Source organism: Trichoderma virens, assembly GCF_000170995.1.
Source record: "Trichoderma virens Gv29-8 chromosome Unknown TRIVIscaffold_89, whole genome shotgun sequence".
In the NCBI taxonomy this organism is placed as follows: domain Eukaryota; kingdom Fungi; phylum Ascomycota; class Sordariomycetes; order Hypocreales; family Hypocreaceae; genus Trichoderma; species Trichoderma virens.
The window spans coordinates 1,102,964-1,120,901 of NW_014013660.1; the positions used below are offsets into that span (position 1 = coordinate 1,102,964).

General features: G+C 49.5%; 9 protein-coding genes across 9 annotated transcripts; 4 read left to right on the forward strand and 5 right to left on the reverse strand.

Annotated features, from left to right (window-relative positions):
- Positions 1 to 792: 792 nt before the first annotated feature.
- Positions 793 to 2,655, reverse strand: TRIVIDRAFT_41806 (uncharacterized protein; the record flags this gene model as incomplete). The annotated part of the gene is made up of 5 exons (XM_014095958.1): positions 793 to 955; positions 1,011 to 1,832; positions 1,906 to 2,090; positions 2,186 to 2,377; positions 2,470 to 2,655. The coding sequence occupies 5 exons, from the start codon at positions 2,653 to 2,655 to the stop codon at positions 793 to 795; spliced, it is 1,548 nt and encodes a 515-aa protein (XP_013951433.1).
- Positions 2,656 to 3,182: 527 nt separating this feature from the next.
- TRIVIDRAFT_227078 (uncharacterized protein) lies at positions 3,183 to 4,455 on the forward strand (the record flags this gene model as incomplete). Its single annotated transcript, XM_014095959.1, has 6 exons — positions 3,183 to 3,212; positions 3,294 to 3,372; positions 3,459 to 3,568; positions 3,629 to 3,700; positions 3,762 to 4,205; positions 4,258 to 4,455. The coding sequence occupies 6 exons, from the start codon at positions 3,183 to 3,185 to the stop codon at positions 4,453 to 4,455; spliced, it is 933 nt and encodes a 310-aa protein (XP_013951434.1).
- Positions 4,456 to 4,566: 111 nt separating this feature from the next.
- On the reverse strand, positions 4,567 to 6,687 carry TRIVIDRAFT_160996 (uncharacterized protein; the record flags this gene model as incomplete). Its single annotated transcript, XM_014095960.1, has 3 exons — positions 4,567 to 5,643; positions 5,702 to 5,872; positions 5,941 to 6,687. 3 exons carry the CDS (start codon positions 6,685 to 6,687, stop codon positions 4,567 to 4,569), a joined length of 1,995 nt encoding a protein of 664 aa, XP_013951435.1.
- Positions 6,688 to 7,393: 706 nt separating this feature from the next.
- On the reverse strand, positions 7,394 to 7,753 carry TRIVIDRAFT_161018 (uncharacterized protein; the record flags this gene model as incomplete). The annotated part of the gene is made up of 1 exon (XM_014095961.1): positions 7,394 to 7,753. The coding sequence occupies one exon, from the start codon at positions 7,751 to 7,753 to the stop codon at positions 7,394 to 7,396; it is 360 nt and encodes a 119-aa protein (XP_013951436.1).
- A 540-nt stretch (positions 7,754 to 8,293) lies between these two features.
- Positions 8,294 to 9,214, forward strand: TRIVIDRAFT_57212 (uncharacterized protein; the record flags this gene model as incomplete). The annotated part of the gene is made up of 1 exon (XM_014095962.1): positions 8,294 to 9,214. One exon carries the CDS (start codon positions 8,294 to 8,296, stop codon positions 9,212 to 9,214), a length of 921 nt encoding a protein of 306 aa, XP_013951437.1.
- A 422-nt stretch (positions 9,215 to 9,636) lies between these two features.
- Positions 9,637 to 10,380, reverse strand: TRIVIDRAFT_57213 (uncharacterized protein; the record flags this gene model as incomplete). The annotated part of the gene is made up of 1 exon (XM_014095963.1): positions 9,637 to 10,380. One exon carries the CDS (start codon positions 10,378 to 10,380, stop codon positions 9,637 to 9,639), a length of 744 nt encoding a protein of 247 aa, XP_013951438.1.
- Positions 10,381 to 11,442: 1,062 nt separating this feature from the next.
- Positions 11,443 to 12,231, forward strand: TRIVIDRAFT_57214 (uncharacterized protein; the record flags this gene model as incomplete). The annotated part of the gene is made up of 2 exons (XM_014095964.1): positions 11,443 to 11,445; positions 11,500 to 12,231. 2 exons carry the CDS (start codon positions 11,443 to 11,445, stop codon positions 12,229 to 12,231), a joined length of 735 nt encoding a protein of 244 aa, XP_013951439.1.
- Positions 12,232 to 12,391: 160 nt separating this feature from the next.
- TRIVIDRAFT_66190 (uncharacterized protein) lies at positions 12,392 to 13,927 on the reverse strand (the record flags this gene model as incomplete). The annotated part of the gene is made up of 4 exons (XM_014095965.1): positions 12,392 to 12,754; positions 12,947 to 13,031; positions 13,146 to 13,268; positions 13,842 to 13,927. The coding sequence occupies 4 exons, from the start codon at positions 13,925 to 13,927 to the stop codon at positions 12,392 to 12,394; spliced, it is 657 nt and encodes a 218-aa protein (XP_013951440.1).
- Positions 13,928 to 15,303: 1,376 nt separating this feature from the next.
- On the forward strand, positions 15,304 to 17,823 carry TRIVIDRAFT_227084 (uncharacterized protein; the record flags this gene model as incomplete). Its single annotated transcript, XM_014095966.1, has 2 exons — positions 15,304 to 15,353; positions 15,438 to 17,823. 2 exons carry the CDS (start codon positions 15,304 to 15,306, stop codon positions 17,821 to 17,823), a joined length of 2,436 nt encoding a protein of 811 aa, XP_013951441.1.
- Between the last annotated feature and the right edge of the window lie 115 nt (positions 17,824 to 17,938).

Here is a 17,938-nt window from a genome sequence, read left to right on the forward strand (position 1 = left end):
TGGCTGGCAGGCGACAAAATCAAGCAAACCAAGATCATACGAGGATAGTCGACACATAGCACATTGGTGAAGAGACTTGTCAGTGCATGAGTGACTACTTTTGAATTTTCCCATATCCTGTCCATGGCGCGATGGGGTCTGGCTTTGCTGCCTGACCAGACGATTGGGCCGCAGCGGTTCAGCCAATGATTGCTGTGAAAACAAACGTCGATATCGAGTACTGTTGGAAATACTACGTACCTTGGGGGACGAGATCCCTCACAGCACGAAACATTAATTAATCAGCCACATAATTCCATATGTCGATAGGCTCCGTTCATTCTGTACAGGTAGGTATATGATGGAATCACAGTTCCATCTTGATGCCACCTTCGCCATCTCCCTCTCATTTGTTGCTGTCTAGCCCCAATCATCTACCGTTAGCTACAAAGAACTATCCCAAGCTAGTAGAGCCAATATATGGTGAATAATGCTCCCAGTGACTTTCCAATTCATTGGCATCTGATCATCCAGTTATGATATTCAATGTTAAGCACTTGATAACGCCTAGTCATAGGATTCTCTACTTGCACTAGGCAAAACATAAGTTCTAAAAGTTTTATGAAGTTCTCAGAGCAGACCCTAGGTGATATTAAGAATATAGTTGGAAAATGATGAGCATGGAGATACATGAATCTGTGATTACACAAAGAGGATCAACGCGAAGTGGCAATTCTAGTTAATCCACCAAGATTAATTATTCAATTAAACTGTTTCAATAAGTGTAACTATAGTATCTGTCATAATCATATCTCATGCGGCCCATGCCCAAAGTCGATCAACAAGGTTCTTTGGCTTCTCTTCATACTCTGTGGACTCGTCCAATTGGCGTCCAGTGTCAAGATCAATCTCCTTGGCGTTGCGGAATTTAGTCTTCTTAACAATCTTCCATCCGAAAAACAGTATGAAAAAGATGCTGGAATCAAAATTTAGTGGAGAAATGGGTGTAGGGCGTGGGTGTAAAAACGTACGGTATGCCAACATAGGCGACAACAAATTTCTGTACATCCCAGTGACCATGGATAAACACACTAAAGCCGTTGAAGATAATGACAATGATGAAGAATCCAAGACTGATCCAAGAGAGGTAAGGCTGGAAGAAACCGCCGAAAGCTAACTCTTCCTTCCGGTTTATGCCTTGAGCACGGAGTGCGCGGTCGAAACCTATGTATGCAATGCAAATGCTGCACCAGGTAAATAGAGCAGCAGTCGTGACGAGATTGGCAAACCATGAAAATACCCTGGCGCTGTTAGAGCTAACAGCCATGTAAGTAAGAGGTGCTAGAGAACCCGTGACGAGGACGCAGTAAATTGGAACTCCTCTCTTGGTGCACTTGAGCAAGAATTTGGGGGCTTGACCACCCTCAGCAAGGGCAAGGAGATATCGACTGCCGCTATATAGCAACGCGTTCCCGGCTGAAGCAGCGGACACGAGAACGACGGCATTGATAATGGATGGAAGCACTTTGATGCCGGCGCGCGTGATACCAATGACCCAGGGTGAGCTAGCAACACCTGCACCGCCGTTTAAGAGCCTGTCATCCGTGTAGGGAACAAGCACACCGACGGCAAGCGTTCCAAGGACATAGAAGAATAGGATACGCCAAAAGAGTCGATTCACTGCCTTTGGAATGTTATGTCGAGGGTTTTCTGTCTCTCCCGCTGCTACGGCAATCATTTCAATACCGGCAAAAGCAAATCCAGCATTGACAATGGCGTTGAAAAGTCCGAGGAAGCGTCCTGTGTCGCCCTTGACGATATATTCCACCATGGCTCCAGGGTTGTTCCAATAGCTGTTAAGAGAGATGTTAGTCTTGGTAGTTCTATGATAATAAATAAGAGATCACCTCAATAAGAAGCATTTACCGGAATCCAAGTCGATCATGAGTAGGGCCGCCTCCCAAGTCTATGACAAGAGATAGAATGAGAAGGCCAACCAGAGCCACAATCTTGATGCAGGAGAACCAAAATTCGACTTCTCCGAAAATTCCCACGTCGATCAGATTGAATATGAAGATGAGGACGAGGATGATGGAGATCCACACAGCGGGCTATATATACAATTAGCTCCCTGATGAATTCAAGTTGCTTCATGACGGGGAGCAACCAGAAAAGTAGTAAAACAGAGCAGCATTTGAGAACTTACCGAAATGGTGTCATTCCAGAATTGGATAACGGCAGCTGCGGCCGATATCTCTGCGCAGACTGTGATTGCACAGTTGTACCACTGATTCCAACCAACTGCAAACCCCAATGCCTCATCAACAAAGCGAGAACAGAATCTCGGTGTAGCTCCAGGGAGTGGTATCCAAGTTGTCATCTCTCCGAGACATCGCATCTGTAGATCGAGTACGTTAATATATTGCCACAAAAGGCTATTACTGAGAGTATAGCCTTGTATAAGAACTCATCACATTGTATGTAACTTACCATAGAGAATATAAACACACTAGTAATTGAGTAACCCAGTAAGAGAGACAGTGGACCCGCCTGGGCGAGGCCACCACCAATACCCACGAAGAGACCAGTGCCAATGGTACCGCCAATGGCATAGAACTGCATATGACGCGATTTAAGCTTCCTCTTTACTGTTTCCCTCCCCACTGAGGCATCCATCACTCCCTCATAGTGGGAGGCATTGTTGATGGAGGCATGTTCTGACAGGTCGGATGTTGGGGTGGCAACCTTCTTCTCGTCCATTGTAGGGGCAAGGCCTGAGACTGTTTAGGTACTTGAGTGGTGTTGAATATGAGTTTCATTGAGCAGTTCTATTCGTATTTGTAGTATTTCAAGAGGACTTACAAGGTCTTTTGCATGCTCTTGCCGTTATCATAAGAGTTGCTATCGCGAACTGGGCTGATACGTATTTCCCGATTTTGCCGATGGCGAGGTCTCAATATGCCGACGACAGTTGCAGGTTGACCCACGCTAGCATCAGCGCTATGCGCAGCATTTACCGATACCAAAAGATTCCCAATACCCGAAAAGATGGCTCCAATTCATGCACAGGTATGGGAAAAGGTAAAGGGGAAGCTTTTATATACAGATAAGGAACGCCGCCATGGAGTTGCCCTAGTTTTGTGGCTTAAGACTTGGTCCAAGTGTGCAGCAACTGTGTTTGCATATATCGCTTGGCTTAAACAATGACTCCTATACTGTTAGAAAACCAGCCTGTAAGTATCGGTTTTACCTTCAAGACCCCGGCCTACTCTTATCTACTATTGACCTAATCCGGGCTGACCCTTCGCACCCAGGTTTGGAATAGGTTAATTAGATTTGAAGATGTAAATGGTCAAGAGAGATACGGTGAACCTATTGACGATGATCTCGATGGTACGATACATACATTATACCTTGATTCCAAAGCACGGGATAGTTACAGGCATTTGCTGCAAAAGCTGACAGGGTTTTTGGTTTAGTCGGAATTGCTTTACACCGTGGCGAAGATGTATATGCTAGGATTGTTCAAGCCGAGTCAGCTCTGGACCTATCAGCTGTCCTATCAGAAGACGTTGTGCAGGTCAAACGGGTCAGCAGCGGCAAAACCTACAACTGCCGGACGTGGATCAGCTTGTTGACGGAGTAACAGGTATTAGCACCGCTGAGGCCAGAGGAAGCGGGTACAATACGATGCATTGGACTCAATTATCGTGAACATGCTGTAAGTATTGACGCCACTCAGCATAATAGATTGAATAAAGGTATCTGACTCATTATGACAGGCGGAAATGAAGTTAACAATTCCTAAAACTCCGACAATGTTTCTCAAAGCAACTGAAACGATTAATCACCCTTCTGGCTACATTGTTGCCCCTCATTGCGCAGATCTACACGACTGCCATTTGGACTATGAAGTGGAACTCGCAGTTGTCATTGGAAAGACATGCAAAGACGTAACCGAAGATCATGCCATGCAATATGTGTTGGGTTACATGACGGCCAACGATGTGACCGCCCGGACACACCAGAACGAAGTCTCGCAGTGGGATCGCGGCAAGGGTTTCGATGGATTCGCACCAATCGGACCGGTTCTGGTTTCGTCAAGGGTCATTCCCGACCCGTCGGTTCTGCAACTTCAGACTGTCCTGAATGGACAGGTGATGCAGCAAGGAGAAGCGAGTGACATGATTTTCACTGTTCCCAAGATTGTGTCGTTTCTCTCTCAGGTGAGAATTCGAAGAGTATTTACATGATCTGTTTGCTTACAACAACACATAGGGCTGTACGTTGCAAAAGGGCACTATTATCTTGACTGGCACCCCTTGCGGAATTGGTGTTAGCCGGAACCCACCGGTTCGACTCGTCGAAGGCGACGAGTTGTTTGTAACAATTAGTCATGGTCTTGGGTCGCTGACAAACCCAATTGCATTCAAACCTTCGAAACACAATGGGCACTTTATTGAGGCGAGAATTTAAAGGGAAATAGACCTTTATCACGCAAGAAGAGTATATCAAATAGGGTAAGTAGGAAACAGTTTAGGAAGCCCCCGATGAATAGAGTCGAGGTGGAAATCCAGGATAGTTTTACTATGGCCCAATATAGCTATCTTCTGCAATATCTGAGATCATCTGCTCCCATGTGCTAAAGTCTGCTGCACCAGGAAACGAAAACTGGCCGTCCTCCCAAACAGTTGGCCAGTATATAGAACTCATATCTGAGGACATGGCTGGAGATTCCAAGTCTGGGGGCCGTATTCGTGTAGAACCATCTATAGTGTTGGTTCTAGTGCTGGGAGGCTCAGTTGGAGAACCGGATGGATAAACATTCATCGAAGTACATCTCGAATCCCTGGCCTTGGCAATACAAAGCTCAATTACCTTTAGCTCCGCCATTCCAAACTCGTTTAGCCAGGGGTCTCGATGCAGGTTTTCGCAATATGCTTCCAGGTCTTCTAAGATGGCAACAGCCTGCGACGAATGGGGGTTTTTAACCGCAATGATTCCTAAGATCATTGCGCTGTTGAACAGGTTGTGGGCTCCAAAAGCCCACCGCAGGTTATCTGCTGTCGTGCTATTCATTGTGCGAAGCCTTATTTTCAAATCTGCCAACGCTGATGACATGCACGCCTCATGACTAGACCGAAATCGATCTGTGATAGATTCCCGAAGCAAGAATGGCCGATGGAGGATGATTCTTGCAAAGTGAAATGATGTGTGTAGATATAGCCTGTGCCATGGGAGAAATGGAAGAGCCTCGTCTCCTGCCGTGTCTGGGTTGTCCAGGCTGAAATATGGGGGTAGCTGCTCACTCCACATGACCAAGTCGGCATCAAGCTGAAGCACAGCTTCATAACTAGCTCTTTCTAGTCCAAAGCATTTCTCTTGAATCTTGCCAATGACTTTTGCAAGTCGATAGAGTAGGAATGACAAGACGCTCGGCGTTGGGAGGTTAAGCGGCTGTGGAACTACCCGGGCAGCTTCTTCGTCATCCAAGTCATCCAGCCACACGTTCTCAGCCTCATGGGTAAGACAGAATTGGTCGTTGATAGCATAGGGCCGGCCTAATGCGAGAGATATCATGCGGTCTATGGCGTATATATGGCTCCAAAGTCGTCGCCGCTGCTCTGTGCCTTTCCTCGACATTCGCCATCTTTCACCGTCAACCTAACGAGCGTGAGTATATTCCGGCGTCACAGAGAATATTGATCATGGATATTCTTACGTGCATTCCTTGGGCTTGTCCCATTCTTGATGCAAAGCCGATGGTCAGCCATGATTCTGAAACCCGTCGTGTGTGAAGGAGATATCGAGTCACGAGAAGCCCTGCCCGCACAATATCTGTGCTTTCTCCGTAAAACGATGGGGCAATAACAATCGCTCTCCTGGCTGCCCACTATATGATGCCTTGTTAGTCGATCCATACAGTTCCATCCACTTCCATCAGGGCCAGGAAATACGCACATAGAACCGTAAAGATGCCTCTTCACGCTCTCGTTGCACATCCAGCGTCAGACGCGGCGGGGTATCGAGTAATACTCCAAATGCCAGTATTATGAACAAAAGTCCCAGCCAGCGAAGATCAACATTGGCCAAATCATCAAATCCAAACCGTCTCCCCCAAAACTCGTCGTAACTGCTCCTAAAAGTCGCCTCGTGAACCGCATCCAAAGACCAGTTCACCTCAGTCAGAAATATGTTCACCAGACGATCAACTGTCGACTTCTGACGAGGTAACAGACCAAGTAGGTCCCAAACCTGGGCAAAGGAGCTGGATTCGTCTCGAAAAGATTGTAGCGTATCCCGACCCCGTGAAATTCCTGAGGGGAGATCCTGGCCCTCCTCGCTCAATATTCTAGCCGCAACCTGGTGGCCAAAGTAGGAAGAGCCGTAAAAGGCCCTTGCACCTCTGTTGGCGAATAATGACCCCAAACGAGGACTCATTGGTGCCTGTATCACCCTTCTCGGCCTTGGAGAATATGGCTGTGTGATGGCAACCACCTGCGGAGGCTCAGAAGCCTTAGATATTCCATTTGTCGTGGTATCACCGCACAAGTGAGCAACTCCCCGCTGCAGGCATCGATTGCATGGCTGATTTCGATCACATTTCTGCTTCCTCAGATGACACTGCGTGCATGAGGTGGGTTTCCGGCCTCTTCTGCTGCCTCTGCTCACCGGCTTTCTCGGCTGGGCCACCACAGAGTCCGACATCTCGGGGGTTCTCCACATACACACGGGATTCCGGATCCGAGGACAACAGTTTCTGAGAAAAGCAGTGTCGGGAATTAGAAATATTGATGGGGGGAGGGAAGATGAGCTGATGTGTGTTGGAGGCGAATTTGCCGATATAATAGTCTTATGACTAAAGGGCCTGCTCTAAATCTGGGGGTTTTCTGGGGGATCTGGGGAAGCCCCCCGTTCTTAGGAAAAGCTCGGAAGATTGTGTCGCCAAATCACCAGCTGAGGATTTTTAACGAGTCAGACGTTGGGGAAATTCGATGCCATTCCGCACCTCCGCAAGGCTTTATGGAGAACGAAACGCGAACGCGGAGAAAAGGTTGGCTCCATGGAGCGCCCGTTTTTAGCTTGGCCACAGGAAGACGCCGGTACATGTATCGCCGATCGCCCTTTGTCATTTACTGCCATGGACATCAAGACAATATTACGAGATACTGACCAGAGAAGAATAAAAAGTGAGAGAGAAGAATTGCACACACTTTGGGGGGCTTGCTTGCTATTTGGAAAGCTATGCCATGCCAAATCATACGTGGAATATTATTTTGCGATATTATTTCCGTAATGGGTCCATGCAGATGACAAAACTATTGCTCAGAGACCATAACTCCGACAGCATTGATTCCATGTAACCAGCCCAGTTTACTACTGCCATTGGATCATTGAACCCATGCGATTGGTTTTAACTACTACTTGTAATGATTGTACTATCCACTGCCGTGCAAGTGACAAACATCAGGCATCCACGCTCTGAAGACCACGGCCCATGTTCCATGCCTGGATTGCGGTATGCATACATGCCCTTGTAAAACGTCTGACTCAATGTCTTATCCGTAAGATCGCCCTCCACGATATAGACCTCCTCAATGAATGTGTGCACAAAAGGACTTGAAGCCGGATTTGTTGCGCCAGGCTGCCATCGCTGGAGTAGTGTTTTGCGGCCAGTTGCTTTGTCCTCGTTCAGAATCAACTCCTCAATGCCTGGTGAGCACTGCCGCCAGGTGGAGCGTGCTGCGGGATCATGGAACTCGAATTGCTCCATTCTTGGGATAGGTGATGATGGATCGCGATTACTTGCTTGTAATTGCCTTGGATGCGCGGATGCAATTGTTGATACGTGTGGCTATTGTGTGGTCGCGTGGACAGCCCTTCAACCCGACTCTTTCTCTTAGTGAAGCATCGACAGCCACCTTTTATCACCAGATCCCAGATGATATGAGGAGAGCCAGGGTGGGACCGCCACCATCGGTAAATGGGCGATTAAGCCGACAGCGATTTTGGGCGCTATCGAATTCTTTATGGAGCGAAGCTCAGCACTAGAATTTGTTACGGCCCATTACTGGATGTTGGAAAAAGCCGAAAAGCCGAAAGGCATCAAAAGTTGGCATTATTTCGCTCTTTGATTTGTCTTGTTCTTATCATTGCATGGATAAATATTTTGAGACTACTAATCGTCATTGCCAAACTTGAAGAGACGATAGGCAAACATTTATTCATCAGCTATCCAGCAGAGCGTTCAGGGTCTGAATCATCCTTGACTATATAACGCCATCCTCCAAGTCGATTTTCGTTTTCGTTCAAAATGGCATCCATCGCTCGTACAATTCTGAAAAAGCCTGTCAAGATTTCACTTGTGCAGTTATCTTCAGGTTCTGACAAGGCTGCAAATTTGAAGCATGCTGCTTCTCAAGTAGCAAAGGCTGCGTCAGGAGGATCCAAGATTGTCGTTCTCCCAGAGTGCTTCAACTCGCCTTATGGAACTGATTTCTTTCCCAAGTATGCGGAGACTCTGCTACCTTTACCCCCAGTAAAGGAAAAGGCTCCCTCTTATTATGCTTTATCGGCAATAGCAGCAGAGAATAAAGTATACCTCATCGGAGGCTCGATCCCAGAGCTCAACCCTTCTACAAAGAAGCATTACAATACTTGTCTCATTTTTGGACCCGATGGAGCATTGCTCTCGATACATCGCAAGATGCACCTCTTTGATGTCAATATCCCAGGCAAGATTACCTTTCGGGAATCTGACGTGCTCAGTCCTGGCAACAAGGTCACACTAGTCGACTTCCCCGAATATGGAAAGGTTGCCATCGGTATTTGCTACGATATTCGATTCCCTGAGCTTGCAACTATTGCCGCTCGCAAAGGAGCATTTGCTCTGATCTACCCTGGCGCGTTTAACCTCATAACAGGTGCTCTGCACTGGAAGTTATTGGCACAGGCACGAGCAGTCGATAACCAGATTTACGTGGGAATGTGCAGCCCTGCACGCAACTTGGACTCACCATATCATGCGTGGGGCCACAGCATGATTCTTGACCCAATGGCTGGCGTCTTGGCGGAGACTGAAGAAGGAGAGGCTATTATCGAGGCCGAACTGAACGAGGATAGGATTACGGAAACACGCAGAAATATTCCTTTGGAGACGCAGAGGAGATTCGACATCTATCCTGATATTAGTGAGGGCAATGTAGCATACGAGGATCCGGATCTATTGGGTTAGGTTCGTAAGTAATAAAAATAACCCATAAGTCGAGATATTATGAACCGTCAAAGCTATGAGTTTCTCTAGACGTTGATATACTGTTCTTGATTGGGTAGCTATCTACTTCTGAGATGTTATATAGTTTTAATTTGTCTGTTCAATGTTTCTGTTGGTATGCATGTCTTGCATCCGCTATCTCCTGCTACTATCGCTACATCTTGCTACCATCGCTACCTTTTGCTACTGCCTATATGCCGGTCATTGTCATCTCCACCGCCGAAACCGCCTTAACGCATGTTCACATATATCACCGGCAACGAATGCTGCAAACTAGCACTGTTTAGATCATTTATAAGCTCAATTGCGAAAATTATCTTATCTAAATCTATTCTGCGTGTACGTTCTAAAACCAGAAAAGCAATCCATCAGTCTAATATTCTCTAATTTCCATTCTCAAGTCCCTCATTTGCATGCGAATATGCCTCTTCCACAGCTTCCTTATCTTCATCTCCTGGCAATTTAACCACGTCACTTCGCGTAAGTCGCCGATACTTTTCTTCGTGGACCTTGCCCAAAGTGCTCTTGGCCAGTTTTCCTCCCCCCAGGCCATATAGTTCCTGGAAAGACATAATCATGGGCCTCCATTTATCGGGATCAACACGGTTAGGGTGTCCCGGCATCCGAATAGAGTCCAGAACATGAGTCCGAAGTACTTTCAGCTCAATAGCGACGATGACGCCCTTGAGGTCAGGAAAATCCTTCATTACCTGATGAGCCTCAGCTAATTCGCATTCCATCTGCACAGGACACTCCAAAATCCTGCGCGGGCGAACAAGATCAGATTTCTGAGGTGTAAGCTCCGCACAAGTCCATTTGTCCTTGACATAGCGGTATCCTCTGTCCTTCTTTGACTCGGAAACATTTTCAGAGCCAGTTGTATCGGCCAGAAGGTTGACATGACGGGCCATGCTGTCGTCGGGGAGATTGACGACGCATTGGCCAGTTCGGAGAATGTTTTGCGGCGTCTTGCTTTCAGCTCCAAATCCAAGGAGGCAACGGTGCCCAAGCCAAAATGCAGATGAGATGGCACAGATATTTTCAGATCCATCTTCGTTCTCGGAAGAGACGAGGACAACGGGAGTGCCCCAATAGAGGATGGCTGGAGAGATGATGGAGTGCGACATGGTCAAAATAGTTTTTTTAGTAGTAAACTAGACTGGATATTGATTGAATGGTGCGATAGAATCGTCAATGGAGGAGGATCAGGGTCTATCAAACTGTGCCGTTTTGTCCTTTCAATGATTGTGCTGGCTGTAGTGGATTAACAAATTGTCGAAATTGAGAAGAAAGACGCTCTTTTATAACCAATTCAATACGCTTTCTCTTCTATCTAACTCGGTTTCTTCCCAAATAGGACAGCTTTGAATGCCAATCCATTATCTCGTCGTCAGATTTGGCCCTCAAGCTTGAATGGCCATATCGAAAGCAATTCCGCTCCGTAGTGGGGCCTTGTCCGGCAATGCCTGAACTAAGTCCGCATATACGGCATAATCATATGGCGTAAAGCTGATTTTTGCTAGGTGTCACGGAGATGGCTCTTTTCTGTCGCAAGTTAGTTCTTGAGCAACAGCGGCAATGCCGCGGAAATACTTCATCTGTGATTGGGACTTTGCATGGGCAACCAATACCGATCATCCGCAAAGGCTCTGCCTATGAAGACTTTGGCAACCACGTGTACCATGACAGCTATAGATTGAAAAATAGAGTTAATTGTGAGCTTTGAGCTACACAATAGCATCGTCAGAGTCATGCTTCTCTACATACCTAGGATATGTATTTTTTCGATGTCATACCTAATTACCAGGCAAGCTCAGGTGGATATGTCTAGCAGGTAATTGACAGAAAGCTGCATGTGTGGGCAAAAATACGTCGCTCGGTCAGCCATTTGCAAAGTTCAAGAATTTACAAGATTTTAATCGATTATCATTGCATCATTTTATTTGAAATATAAATGTCTTACTACCAGTTATGGAGATTTGGATACTTGTAGGGTAGGATATTTGCCTTGCGAGGCTTTGAGCTTCGCAAGAGAATGTGGCTAAGGTAACAGGTGGCTAGTGCGCATCAGCCACAGCGCCTGCACAAGGCTGCGGATTGGCTTCGGCAAAGTTCCAAAGCGAGCTTCTGCCAGCTGAGCGATCGTCAACTTTCACAGCACCTTGGGCTCCCGTTTCCCAACCGTCAAAATGGTAAGCAGCAGTCGTTTCTCAGAAGGGAATTTAATTTGCTCATGTTTTCTCTAGGCTCGAAATTCAGAAAAGGCCCAGTCTATGCTCTTCCGCTTCCGCGAAGCGCAAGCAGCAGACCTGGGCATCATCGACGCCGGACGAACACGCCGCCCCAAGGTCATCACCGAAGTCGATTCAATCCCATCGTGCGAAAGATGGCGTGGCCAAGTGCTCAAGGAGATTTCGCGCAAGGTCTCGAGAATCCAGGACCCCGTGCTGAGCGACTACCAGATCCGCGACCTCAACGATGAAATCAACAAGCTGATGCGGGAGAAGCACATGTGGGAGGTGCAGATACGGAATTTAGGCGGGCCCAATTACATGAGAGGCGGCGGGAAAATGTACGACGAGCAAGGCAGAGAAATACCGGGCGGAGGGAAGGGCTACAAATATTTTGGACGAGCTCGAGAGCTACCTGGGGTAAAGGAGCTCTTCGAGGCAGCACAGGCCAAGAAACAGGAGGACAAGCCACTCGAAACCAGCAAAGACTTGAGGAAAATCGTGGACGCGGCGTACTACGGCTATGCTCCCGGCGAAGAGGACGATGCACTGCTACAATACGAGGCAGAAAAGGAAAGGGAGGCGGCGGAAAATCTGGTCAAGACAGGGCCTCAGGGAGTCCCCGACGGCTGGGAACCATTACCTGGGGATAGCGGGGATGGCCATGGGTGGGCATTGCCAACGCTGGAGGAAGTTCAGATGGAGCTTCTCGAGAGGAGGAGACGGAAGCTCCTTGATCAGCTCTAAGCCGACATTTCAAGGTTCTTTGCACAAAGACAACGCAATGTTGAGCGGAAGAATACCACCCGACGGAAATACGGGGACATGGTGGCAGTCAAGACATTGCCGCCTAGGCGAATCGTCTTCTGCGTCATGATTTTATGGGAACTTGGGCGCGATGTAAGCCCTACTGATTCGCTTCGTGCGGGCTGCTGCTAGGAAGCGAGTATCGCATTGCTTCGATATTCCAATACCCGTGGCTGCTCGGTTGGTTGGCCATCCTGGCAAGGATCTCAACAAGGAAGAGGAAGGGCAATTCCGGCGCTGTGATTTTGAAGATGGACGGTTGTTTGTGAGGGAAGAAGAGATGTTGATGATGCAGGTTCAAGGTACTGCTACTATGATAGACGGGCAAGATTCGGGTGCAATCTGGATGGCGTTTTAGGGAAACTGTCTTGGCTGCATTTTGGACTTTGATGCGAATTCTCCTTTTCACAGCTTGTTTAGCGCCGTATTCCCGCCATTGGAGTATTGATTGCATGTGCCTCATCTACATGTATTATCTGATGAATATCGGCTTGAATAATTGCATGATGTGCACAGAGAACCGACTTAGTAAGCTGTCGTGAGAATTGCCAAGTCCAGAGTACATGTACTGTACGAAGGGAGTGCCACTGTAAGCAGCGAGTTGCTGCCGATGCTAACAAGGTCCACGCCTAATAACCGAAGCTGACGCGCGTACCGAGTACTCGTACAAGATGATTGCTGCTTGTGCTCGCTCGTACGGCATGTTTGTGCCTGGGCTGGTGCCGGTGGGATCAATATCTACCGGAACGGTGGCAGACATTTAAGATGACCTAATAAAGCCCGGTGGTTGGGTTGGACTATGTGAGTCTCACCTGGGCTTGAATCGCCGGCAAGCGAGCTGTGGGATATTATTAGGTATGTACCTATTGATGATGTGTACGAGTATAGGTACTGTTTTGTGCAGAGGCAGAATCACATGTTGATCCATCAGCTCAATAATTGCCATTTGCTCAGTGTAACCCAAGGTACCATCTTGCCTGGAACATGTACGGAGTACAGTATACTGTAAGTACCTACAGTAAAGTACAGTACATGCACTGCGCAGTCCTAAACCGGAGCATTGCCTGGTTGAGAAAATGATGGAGCCCTTGTCGGCTTTGGCCGTGCAAGCATACTTGTACGAGCACTGAGGTATAGTATTGATGTATACTAGGTACCTATTGCTATCAGTCCATCTGTAGGTACGGATCTGGTTTTCCCACTAGCTCCTTCTTTCGCTTCTGAGGAGAGGCTTTTTTAGGGACCAACATGATGCCCTTTTTTGCCAAGTTTTGCATGTCAACTTGTTTTCGCCAGTCCAGTCCAGTCAAGCGCCCCCATGTAGGCCATGTGCATAAACAGTCGAGCCGCCAAAGACGTGCATTAGCTTCAGGGGCAATTTGGGCACTGGCCAACCACGGGAGGGGGCGCTGCAAGGGGGGCCCATGGCGCTAGAAGACAGCGGACGACGTTTCTTTCTAGTGGGCGCTAGCGGTGAGGGAGGAGGAGGAGCATCGCTTTTTGGCGGTTGGTTGGCCCTACTTGGCAAGGTACTTGTACCTGACACGCACATGTACTCGTACAAGTACAGCAAGGTACGGATACAGTAAGCATCCTGTGAGTTGAGGGAGCAAATGGCATTTCCGTGGGCGTTCATGTTGATTTAATTGCCCGATTTATGCGAGCCGGGAACATCGAATCCGTCCACCGGACTCTTTTGCAGTGTATTTGTTGTCTTCTACTCTATTCTATTCTATCCTACCTATCCGGTAACTGCTCATACCCGGCCTGCACAGACACCGCTCGTTTGCTTGTTTGTTTATTGTGCCCATGTCTTTGCTTCTCTCTCCTCCATCCATCCTCTGTCCGAGCCCTTGTTTGCTGCACACAAATCGCTCTCTCGAGGGATGGCCCTTCAACGTTCCCTGCGTGTCGCCATTGTTGCAAACGGCATAGCGCTGTCTAGCGCGCGGAGCTGCCCCAGAGCCCCCTGGCCTGCCAATAGCGCCAGCATGTCGCCGCTTCATTTTGCTGTGAACACCAACAAATTGCGAGGCGCGATGCCACGATCCACCACCTCAGGCCCAGCGCTGGGGCCCTGCCTGCCTGCCTGCCTGCCTGCCTGTACGGATCTCTGGTCCTACCTGTAACAGTTTAGCAGGTACCTGCGGGCTCAGGTACAGGTACGAGTACAGTTACAGGCATCCATCCGGTCAACCCTGGCCGGGCTGGGCGGCACGTCAATTCGTATCCTCGCTTCCCCGTGCTCGACTCGTGGAGAAGCCCCAAGCCCATCTCGACCAGTCATTTCTCTGCAGCCAAGGTACTGGTACGTGCGCCCGCTGCGACCTGCAGGTACTGAACTGAACTGACCAAGAGGCAGCTTGAGCATTCAATGGACGGATCAATCAACCGTGCCTGGACTCGTACCTTGCAGTTTCGGTGCTTGATGTGTGCTTGTGCCTGTGCTACCGCACTCTTGCTCTCTTAGGGTAGCGTAGCCTGCAAATCACCTGCCTCCTCCCCTCTTCTGTTTGACATCAATCTCTTATCGACCGGCGACGGCCTCTGAGACTTCGTTTTCCGCCTCTATTTTTGTTGATTCTGCGGCTGGTCGCGCGCTTGCACATCCCTCGTTTTCCATTGTTGCCGTCGCCTGTGTCACACTCGACACGTCCGTTCCTTTTCGCCTTTTCCTCCAACAGATACGACGACGAAATTTTACACATTACAGCGTACCGTACCTACCTACCAACACACCGCATACGAACCACGAAAGCCCTTGTACTATACCGTCCTATTCTATTCTACTCTATTCCATTCTTCTCTTCTATCCTATCCCTTCGCATTGAATCCCCCGACCATATACCACTACATACCTGCTGGGGTCCAGGGGAGCCTTTCCACCTGTTCATGGCACCTTTGGGTAGCCAGAGCGGAGACGGACATCACAGAGACTGCAAAACAAGCGGGTGATTATCCATCGGGAGGCACCGACGGTGTTGCTTGGGTCGGGTAGCCAGTCGTTGCAAGATGGTGTCCTTTTTTGGCCTCAGATTCGGCAGCGACAAAAAGAAGTCTCAGTAAGATGATGATTGCTTCTGCCTCTGCCCATTTCTCTAGCCACCCGGCTTCCATTTGCAACTGACTAATATTCTTTGGCACAGGGGCAAGCAGTCCGACAAGAAGCAGGTGGTGCAGCAGCCGCAGCAAACCCAACGATGGAACGGCAATGGCAATGACAGCTTCAAGTTCCCGAAGCCACAAGCGCCGGCCTCGCGACCAGGCACCTCCACCTCGAATGCCCGAAACCTAGGCTGGCGTGCAACGTTCAAGGGCGTGCCAGCAGCGTCGTCCATGGTCGATCTATCAGTGCCCCGGAAACCCAGCGAGAGTAGCCTGCGCCATGGCATTGACGGCGCTGGCTTCAAGCCCTGGATGAAACCTAATGCGAGCATGACCAATCTTGCCGTACCGGATCCTTTTGGAGTAAACGGCGGCGGCCGGCCGGGGATGCCATCACGGCCCGCAGGCTCTAGACAGTCGGAATGGGTGAATCCTCTGGACGTTCACTTTAACAAAAAGCCTGGAAGCACCTCGAAATCATCCAATCGTGCGGGAAGTAGCGGCGTCCAGGTGGCGGCTAGCAAGAGCCCCTTGAGTAAGCCTGAGTTGAAGGCTGAGCCAGAACCGGAGCCGGAGCCGAAGCCAGCCCAAAGAGTCTCGGGTGGCTTGGATGGATTCGACGATTTTGGTGAGCCGGGGCCCGACGTCGGGATTCGTGGGTCGGGATATGCTGGATACCCATCTCCTCCTCAGTCAGTCGAAACCGAGGATCAGTGGCCCCCGATGGCTTTTGCAGGCGGAGACACTGGAGCAGAGACCGATTTAGAGGCAGAGGCAGATATGGAGGCGGAGGAAGAGGTAGAAGTGAGCACACACGAGTTGCAAAACCACTTCGCCGCTCCAGGATTTGCCAACGGCCACGGCCCCGCGATGCTGCCCAGCCCATCATCTTCTACATCGCGCAAAAGCGAAGATAAGCGAGCATCGCCAGTCGTTAGGAACGTCCAAGCGAAGCGAGACACGCTGACGTTTCTATCACCACGAAGGAGGAGTTTCACAATGGCAATTGAGGCAGACGACCTCGAGAAACACCGGCAGCAGCAGCGTCCCGTCGAGGGTCTGACGGGCAACTTTTCCAATTTCGATTTCGGCGACGGGGTGACAAAGCAGCCTGCTGTGGCTGTTGGGACGCTCGGCTTAGAACTAGTGGAGAGCCCGATCCAAATGAAGGGGCCACATCCGTTTAGAGAAGTCGTGAGCACTGAAGAGGGAGACGCTGAAGAAGCCGTGGGCACTCAAGATGCTGTAAGCGCAGAAGATGTTGAAGATGCTGCTAGCGATGGCTTGACTGAGCCGAGTGAGACTGCCTCTTTGGTATCGCCTGTGGCATCACCCATCGACTCACCCATGGCATCGCCCATAGCATCGCCCATAGCATCACCGATAGCATCTCCAAGGCAATATCAGGTATATCATCGGGGGCGAGAATCAGACGAACAAGGCAGCCCCCAGCGACTCAAAGTGGCGATACCTGATGAGGACTCGCAATCCCCATCGGCGCATCAGCCGTTGCCGTCGCCCTCTGCTGTATCGGCTGGCATCGAAAGCCCTCGGCAAGTCCTCCGGAGACCATCCCAGGCGAATATCGAAGCCCCAGTCGCACTGGCTTCAGTTTTGAATTCATTTACGCCATCTACACCACAGGGCTTCAACTCGCGAATGGCGTCTGATTCTCGTGCTCGTGGTCCTCCACAACCCCTACAGCACGCTGCATTGTCCAGCCTCATAGCGCGCATGGAGACACCTACACACAGCCCCCGAAGCCCATATGGACCTGCTGCAGATGAGGACAACTATGTGCGTACGTATGAGGCACCTCGGCCACCCATGGACCGCGTACCCCTGAGCCCCTTTGCTTCCAGAACGCCCATGGAAGGAGAGTTTCCGGTCATGAAGGGCCTTCCCCGAGGACGACAGCCCCCCCGCCCAATCATTCCCCCTGGCGAATCCCCGGAGAGACAATCTGAGGAGCGGAGCCCTCGACCATTTTCCAAGTGGGGAGGGTTTGGCTTTGACCGATCAGAATCTCGAGGTGCCACGGTGCCGATGCCACGGACACCCAAGGGTCAACGACCGAGTTCGCCGAGCTGGTCTCTTTCCACTCCCACGTCGGATGTTGCGCCACGCATCCCCAGCCCGACGTTCCCATCGCTTGAGAAGGCCATCTCAGCAACGAGTGAAGATCTGGCCAAATCGTTTGAGATGTCCTATGATGCTCCCCAGCCGTCACCTCTTGCGAACGAATTCACTATCGATGATATGCCTAGCCCCAGTATAAAGCCGAGCCCCGTTATACGTGTCGAGGCAAAGAAGGCCCCTCCACGACCCACGCCTTCGCCCATCAACTTGCCGCCGTCACTTACCAGAGATAAGGGCCCATTAACGCCAAATAGCCTGTATTCTCCTTCGGGATCGACATTTATCTGAAAAGTTTTCCTTTTCCTTTGCTCTTTTCCATTTCTTTTCTTACTCTCGCTCTCTCTCTCTCTCTTTGTTTTTGGCTGTTCCTTGGGTGTATTTAACGATCGTGTTGACATGGGAT